The following is an 8,831-nucleotide window of genomic DNA, read 5'->3' on the forward strand; positions in this document are numbered from 1 at the left end:
GTCCAGCTCCAGCTGAGAGCCCCCTCCCTCCTGCTACCAACTGCCACTGCAGAGGCCACCATGAGGGAGGAAGCAGCAGCCAGGCATCTCTCCACCGTGCCTGGGTCCAGCTCCAGCTGAGAGCCCCCTCCCTCCTGCTATCAACTGCCACTGCAGAGGCCACCATGAGGGAGGAAGCAGCAGCCAGGCATCTCTCCACCGTGCCTGGGTCCAGCTCCAGCTGAGAGCCCCCTCCCTCCTGCTACCAACTGCCACTGCAGAGGCCACCATGAGGGAGGAAGCAGCAGCCAGGCATTTCTCCACCGTGCCTGGGTCCAGCTCCAGCTGAGAGCCCCCTCCCTCCTGCTGTCCCCTGTAACTGCTGAACTTTTCCAACTAAGATTGTAGTGCCTGAATTTGCTTTCCTTTTCCCCCTCCTCCTCCTCCCTCCCAATCCCCTTTCCTTTTGTGTCATGTCTTTTAGATTGTAAGCCTGTGGGCAGGGACTGTCAAGAAATACTTTTGTAAGCCGCCATGAGAGCCTTTTTTGGCTGAATGGCGGCATAAAAATACTTAAATAAATAAATAAAATAAATAAATAAATAAATGTAAATGACACACAGGGGATCCCAGGAGCAGGCAGGGACGACCCCGGGACGATCCCGGGATAAACTGCCCAGAGAGCTTCGGCTATTGGGCGGTATAGAAATGTAATAAATAAAATAAAATAAATAAATAAATAAACAAACAAACCTTAGGTCTAGCTAAGGCCTGAGATTACCAACAGATGCCACAGGACAATCTGCAATCTGTATCCAGCCTAAACCATCACACAGAATGCTGAAATATTTTAGGATTTACTAAACTGAATTAATTATATGAACATTTCCCCCCAAAAAATGTTGAGGCAGGGGCCGTCCTTCAAACATATTTAAAAGAGTATAGCAAATATAAACCATCATGCTTCCATGTAGGAAGAAACACTTCCAATAAAGTACAGTTATTTAACATTATCTTCTAGCCAAGCCTTGGAAAGATCAGGAGAGATTAGGAGAGAATAATAAAAATGGCAATAGGGATTATTTATTTATTTATTTCTATACCACCCAATAGCCGAAGCTCTCTGGGCGGTTTACAACAAGTGCTGGAAACAATAATAAAATACAGCATAAAAACTTAAACATACAAAATCTAAAACAATTTAGACAACTACAAATAGTTTCAATAAAACATTAGACATGTTTAGACCACTAGCATAAATGCCCCATCATATCCCATTAAATGCCTGGGAGTAGAGGGCAGTATTGGAGCCAGGTGGGCCTCAATAGGTCTCAGATAAGAAAGGTTCCGGAGACGAGAAGAAAAAAGATATTCAGATATAAGCAAAATGGGAAAGAGAAGGGAAACAGTCAAGTTGTTTTGCAAGAGTCAAAGCAATGACATGAATAAAATGCCGTTACGAGACAAGTCATAACTACAATTAAGGGTTCCAATGGAATACCTCACTGCTACTGCATTTTAACTATTCTTTGATAAAACAAAGCGTCTGAGATGTTGGCATCAGGATGGCTATGCCAGCCTTTATTTATCCTAATTTTTTTTCCCCTTTTCCTTTTTCTTTTGCCCCATGAAGCCTTATCATAGCTACAGTGGCTCTGGAGGAAATGAAAAATTAATTCTATTTTTCCTGGCAGTTACAACCTGTGCTTGGAAATATGAAACTGTTATTCAGAATAAATACCATAAGGTTCCAAAGCACTAAAATTACTTATTGAAAGGGGACAAACTGAGCTGTAATGTGAAGGGAAGGGAAGGGACTGTTATCCTGAAAAGAACACTGTGATTTCTTGCAGCACCACCACTTCTGTCTTTCAAAATAAACGGGTTTAGACATTCCACCTCATGTCACCAGTTTGAGCAGGGCAGTGGAGTGAGGAGGGCGACAGAAGTGTTAATTTCTTCATAGTTCCTAAAATGAACAAGATGCATTCAGTGTGGCTAATAAATCTCAGTTGCTTTCAGCTGAGAATTTGAAACACATGCTCATCAGCTTGCTCTTCGAGAAGCTGTTTTTTTCCCGTCTCTATGAACCCCTAAACTCATGTTAAATGGGAGGTGAGGGGGAAGTTTGACTGATCTGCATTATGGTCCTGATTTTATTTTCCCATATGCATTGTTTCAGGCAGAAAACAGAAGGAAATTACTGCACTCTGAGCAAAGTATGATTTAAAATGCTACGAATATGTTTCAGGCACTGACAATGTAAAAGATGAATTTCCTACTGAATCTTTACATGTTAAGTGCAGAGTCAGATCCTGCCCACAATTTAATATGCCTTTGAGCCCTGCCTAGCAGAACTGTCCTTAAGGTTTCCAAATAAACTCAGTAATGGCAAAGGACCCAGTTTTCAGTCACCTCACACTTTGCACTGGGTATACACTCCACAGAGAGGTACAGAAATCATGCTCTTTTACTTTACGATTCTCTTGTCTCTCCGTCTCTCTCACTGTTGAGTTTAGACTCTGCGTTCTGTGTAGGCAGGAACCTCTCTGATTCTGCCTACGCAAGTGTAAGTTGTCATGTATACTGATGGTACTGTTTGCACCTGAACACAATCCATGAGGCACTGCTCCTGCTCACCTCCTGTAGGAACAAATGGTGCTTATATGGCATCCTTTACATCAACGGCCTTCATATCAATTGCATTACCAATCACCATAGAGTGAAATTCCCTACCCACTGACCCCTCCCCCACAAAAAAATCAGAGACCTGCAAGGATAATGCAATTATTTCAGTGCTCTAGCATTTAAACACCACCTGAATAACTGGCCTCCCTAAAAGTATAAAAATACCAAATTATTTATGCATATATGAGTATCATGGCCTGCCCTTTCTTTTGTACTTATCCAGCCAGGACCTGTCCATAATATATACCATCCTTTTTGAAACTGTTTCTCTCTCTCTGTCAAACACACACACACACAATTATTCGATATACAATGGGAATATGGGCAAGTCTGGGGAAATGTGGAGCAGGGTTGCTCTCCTTTACCTGATGTTTATTCCCAGCACATGATATTCAGAAGTCTGCTGCCTCTGTACATGGAGGTACCACTGAGCCATCATTGCTAGTAGCTGTTGACAGGCCAGTCCTCCATGCATTAGTTTAATGCCTTTTTGAAGCCATCAAATCTAGTTATAATAGAGGCCTCTAGAGCCTTCTGGATATAGCGTTCCTTTCTTTGAAGCTATAGACAGAGACATGTGTTTAGAGTGTGGTGAGTTTAGAGGCTATCATATTATAGGGGGGAAAGAGAATGCTGAGTCAGTAAAGAAGCACTGAAAATAACTACGACGCGAGGTCAGCAGAGAGGGGACACGGAGGAGAAGCTGCGAAGTTTGCCAAATGGGAGGTCATATGAAAAGAGGGGGAGTCATATGGAGGGAAATAAATTCACCTACTGGCCCTGAAGCTGTAGTGAGCAATACAGCCACAGTGCGCCATCAACAGCAACAGTGTGACAACACATTTCAACCCAAAGTAGGAATTATTGGCCTGTGCAATCATCTGGATTTGACTTCCCTACACCCGTTGCTTCAAGCCAGAGCCTCAGAGGTCAGCATTGTGAGTCAGCTGCTGAGGGCCTGGAGACTTCTGGCACTGCTGTTCCTCCTCCTTGCTCTTGCTGCCTGTTCACTTGCCCTCGCCAAGCAGTGAGTGGCGCAAAAAAGTGCAGTACTCTCAGTACACCTTGTCCTCTCCCTCTCTGGAAGGCGGTGCAGATTGGGGACGGAAGGAGAACTGAGCAAACGGGAATGGCAAGAGTGGTGAGGAGACAGGCACGTTTCGGGAAGGAGACCCAACTCAGAGGCCAAAGGTCCCTCCAAACCTGGAACTGCTTCAAGCAGAAAAGCAGAATTAACTATTGTCTGAAATTCTTGTCACAAAGAGTTACAACTTTGATACACCTCTTTGCTTCCTCCTCGGGGCTGTCTTCATGATGCCGAGTTGGTGCTGCTCCACCGCCAAACCCCGCGCTAACCCTGATGCACAGTGGCAGCAAGTTGTTCTAATAGGGGGCAGCACGGGCTTTCCGGTGGCCATTTGGCTCACTGGGCCCACCCCTCCCCCAGCTTCTGGCGACCAATAAGTCGCTTTCCGCCCAAGAACTCCCCTGGAGTGGCTCCGAGCTAGGATAGACCGGCTGAAGAGGAGGGCTGACCGCGCTCTGGCTGGAAAAGTTGGAGTAAGTCCCAACTTTTCAGCCGTGCATCTTCGCCTCTTTGCCCCAGGGTGGCTTTGAATCTACGGCTGCGTCATCTAACCAACACAGCGTGGATTTGGAGCCACCCCGGGGCAAAGGCGACGTCAAGACAGCCCCCAAGACATAGCACAATCAGTGCTATGATCTTTAATAGCACCAATTGCCTATTCAGAACTCTGCATGTGTGGTCTCTAATCCAGCAACAGGCAGCAAATGCTGAATGCACACGCAGGTCCTCCTGATCCAGCGAAGGAATCCATGTATGGAAGATTGCACAGATCTCTCTTGCTGGTTAAGGGTAGCTTGATATGGCAAAACACTAGGCCACAAATCTCCCACTGTTATAATGTTATTTTGGTCAAGCATTAAAAACAACAACCACGAATGTCAATGTGCATGTGACACAAATTTTCCTTTGTATCACGCCCCTGTCCCTTCATTTGTCTAGAATTACGTAGTTTTGGTGTATAGGGCCAAGCATGTAGCTCATACCGACTGGTGCTGGTTACAGGGAGCATACAACTCCCCTGTTAAAACAGCTCCACTGGCTTCCGGTCTGTTTCCGGGCACAATTCAAAATGTTGGTTACAAAAGCCCTATAGGGCTCGGGTCCAGGTTATCTGAAAGAATGTGTTCTCCCTTATGAGCCTGACCATGCTTTGAGAACTTCAGGGGAGACCCTTCTCTCAGTCCCACCACCACCATCTCAGGCATGCCTGGTGGGAACATGGGAGACGGCCTTCTTGGTAGCTGCTCCAGGGGTCTGAAACTCCCTTCCCAGGGAAGCTAGACTGGCTCCCTCCTTGGTGTGCTTCCAGAGCCAGGCAAACACTTTTTTGTTCCGTCAGGCCTTTGACGAATAGCCTGGAATTCTGTTTATGGACCGGACCTTTTTTAAAATTGTTATTTGTATTTCAAATGTTTTAATATTGAACTATATTTAATTATAATTTTTACTTATGTGTTTATATAAATTTTGTAAAGCTGCCTTGAGGCCCAGTATTGGGAAAAATCCAGGAAATAATAATAATACCAAAGTTGCAAAATATTTAAAATCTTCGTCTTTTCCTTCTGACATCCAGAAATATAATTCTTATATGCTACTGAAAAATGTACAGTACAATCCTAAAAATGGCAGTAAATGCAGACATGGTGCTATTGTGACAGACTGCCATGTGTACAAGTAAATAATTGTAATTATTTGCTGCACTTTATTCCTCAAAAATATAAAGTACTGGAATTTTTTGAAACATAAGCAAAAACGCAAGAGCATTGAACTGTAAGAACTACTACATCTCATTGCATGATTTACATTTAAAAACTGAACTGAAACAAAGCGCTTGTCATATAAATATCGTCAGGTTTCACTCAATTTCCATTTTTTGTCGTATTATTTGCCACCCAGGAAGAACAGAAGAATGCTGAAACACTAACACCTTCCATAGCAATCCTAAATCCAGGTGGGATGGTGGAATGTGAAGCAGCAGTTCTTCTGCTTGCTCAGGCCAGCCAGGTCAGTAGGTGGAGCAGGAGAAGGAGGTCGCATTGCAGGGCGCTTTTAAAAAATATTTCTCACTTACAACTTGCTATGCCAGCTCCATGTTGCCATAGCTGGGAGGTCCGATCTTGGCCCCTTTGGGGCCGGGGGGACATTGACAATGGGGCTTAGAAATCAATGGATCCAAAGCTGGCTCTGCCCCCATCTAGAGATGAAAAATTTTGAGAAATTTTGAAGCCATTGGGGGTGGAGTGGGAGACACATTTTCCCCTCTCTTTTTTTCTGGGGGAAAAATTGAAATATAAACAATACTTATTTTTTAGTGCTCTTTATAGAGCTGAAGTCATTTTGTTGCTTTAACACAGCCCCCCCCCCCCCACAACCTGGTGCCTGCTAGATATTTTCGACTTCAGCTCCGATTGGCCTCAGGCAGCATGACCAATGGTCAGGAATGCTGGGTATTGTAGTCGAAAACATCCAGAGGGCACCAGGTAGGAGAAGGTTGCTTTAGGAACATAAAGCAGTTTTCCTAAAGTTATTTTATGTATAATTGAATTTGCTCATAAAATCATCATTATAGTTTAAAACTTTCAAAAGTAAACTCAGAAAAACTGTAATTATTGTCTGAAAATGTTAGAACTACATTAAATGACTGCTACAAGCATAACAAACACAGGACTCTACAGAACAAAACCCAAATGGTCAAGAATGCACATTCACTGCCAAGAATGCACAATGGTGGCTCTACTCACATATTGGGAAATTGAGCATAAATGAGGATTATCAGATGGGGGGAAATGATGCCTCCCTGTCGCTTTGCCTCCTGCTTCTGTCCCGCAATAGGGATGAGCAGCTTCCTCTTTCTTCACACGGGGAAGAAAGAGGAAGCAAACAACAACCATGAGGCCCATCCAGTGGGCGTTTTTATGGTGCAACCTCTCCTGCACATGGCAGGAAATAGCTCCAATTAGCGTTACAGCCAGAAGAATCAGATTTTGAAGCCGGAAAAACAACAGAAGGAGCCGGAGACGTGCATGAGGATTGCAGAGTTGTCAAATGTCCCGTGAAGGTCCGTGAGTGGCCAGTCATGAGTGTGCCATAAAACGTTCGTCTGATGACACACAGTTTCTAAAAACGATGTAATAAGAACATTTTTATAGAAAAACTAGAGATGCAAAATGTCTGGAAATAATGAAGCCATGGGGATTTTTTTTTAATCCTCTCTAAGATTCCCAGCATAGTGATTTCATTCATTTAATAAGGAATCAATGAAATGGCTTCATTATTTCCAGACATTTTGCATCTCTAGTTTGCATCTCGTTTGATGACTCTGCAATCCCCCCGCACGTCCTGTGTTTAGTTAACTCTGACCTTTCTTTTTTAACCTATGTTTAACTAATTATCTTTATTTAATCTCTGGCCCAGTCTGTGCTGTGGGAAGGTGTCCAATGGTGTCTCTTTAAAGGCAAGAGAGGATGGATCTGGGGAGGAACACAATCATCCCCTAAGTTTTCAATTAATGTCAGTCACTTTGAGGTTTTTTATTAATTTAATAATGATAATGACAAAAGCTAAGAAGAGGGAATGGGTGTTTATTTTCAGTTTTTGTAGTTGGAGAACACTGCCCTGAGCTCTCCTGCAGTGCACCCAAATACGTATGACTGCATCGGGAAAGAGGAAAGGTATGCATTATATTCATATATTCAAATAAAGCAAGGTTTTCTCACACTCTTAAGGCCAGTATATATCAGTTCAGTCATTTCCCATACAATCTGATAACAGTAATCATGAACGTGCACTGCATTCTGTGATACAGCACAATTTAGCATTACACTTCTAAATTTTTCCAGAGAAACCTTGTGATTCATTTCAGAGGAAAAAATCTTCCTGTAACACAGTGGACACAAGATCCATTTCATCCCTCTGCCTGGCCATCTTTCCAGCCACCCTCCTTCATTATCAGACCCTTTTATTTCCCAGTTTCTTTTGGCAGAAGTTAAATCTGGCTACTTTACAACCTCTCCTCTCTCAAAGTTATCACTTTTCTCAACAGATCCCAAACTCAAATGTTTCGGTTTGTGGGCATGAGTTTGTTTGCACAAATTCATGGGGAAAGCAATCCTATGGCCCCAAGACAGTGTCTGGGGGACATTGGATATTTCAGTTTCCCGGCTCTGAGTTCAGAGCCAGGAAATCGTGCTCCCTGCCCTCTCCCCCTCTCTCTCACAGTCAGCACATAAAGAATTATGCTGGCTGCTGCTATGAGCTCACAAACGCAAGCTTGTAGGGGGTGAAAGGGGATCATTCCCAGGGAAGGGGAAGAGCCTGGAGACATGGGGCTATGAGTGATCCCCAGCTGTCCACAGCCTCCTTCCCTCCCCAGCCCCGAAGCCTCCGCTAGATGGGCAAAATTGCCCATCTAGCTAATATGCAGAATGGGAGGCACCTTCCACTCTTCATTGGATACTTGTAAACCTCTGGGTTTAGAGGCCTACAAGTAGCCAGGGCATATCCTATAAGATTGCGCCTAAAAAATGACACTGGCGCAAAATTCCAAGAGCTGCAGAGTGTGCACATGCAGGAAATGTTCAAATATTGGTATTAAGCTGCAAGGTGCAAAGGTTAAATTGAAATGCAACAAGAGCACTGGTCTGGACAAACTGAAGTTAACCAAAAGGTAAAAAACATCACTATAAAACAGAAGCCACCACATTTCTCTACTGCAGCATACATACCTTTCGTATTTCCTCAGGTAACGGATGCACAGGAACATGACGGTCCATGTCCTTCTATAGTTTAGACAGCGACACAAAACTGTTAATAGATTAAAAACAGATAAAATTATCTTAATTTAGAGTATGCTATGCCTTGGGTTTTAGTTTGGCCAGATACTGCAATCTGGCAACTATATCCACACGTTTACAAAAGCTATCAGTCATATCATGAACAAACAAAGAAAATGAGCTGTTTGTATGGGGGAGAACACGAATAAGCAAGAAAAACTTATCCAGACCCCTTATGGTTGAGATAATGAGATAGAAGAAAGGGGTGGATATATTAGTGACTGTATCACAATCAATAATCACAT

The 8,831-nt window shown here is 43.5% G+C and overlaps 1 protein-coding gene across 1 annotated transcript in view; it reads right to left on the reverse strand.

The window, feature by feature from the left end:
* LEKR1 (leucine, glutamate and lysine rich 1) overlaps window positions 1-8,560 on the reverse strand; it is an 88,577-nt gene extending 80,017 nt beyond the window's left edge. Inside the window, exon 1 of the mRNA XM_063131954.1 lies at window positions 8,479-8,560. Within this exon, the coding sequence (XP_062988024.1) occupies window positions 8,479-8,526 (48 nt within the window). The 5' untranslated portion in view covers window positions 8,527-8,560. The remainder of the gene's footprint in view (window positions 1-8,478) is intronic.
* Between the last annotated feature and the right edge of the window lie 271 nt (window positions 8,561-8,831).

Source organism: Elgaria multicarinata, chromosome 8, assembly GCF_023053635.1.
Source record: "Elgaria multicarinata webbii isolate HBS135686 ecotype San Diego chromosome 8, rElgMul1.1.pri, whole genome shotgun sequence".
Lineage (NCBI taxonomy): Eukaryota > Metazoa > Chordata > Lepidosauria > Squamata > Anguidae > Elgaria > Elgaria multicarinata.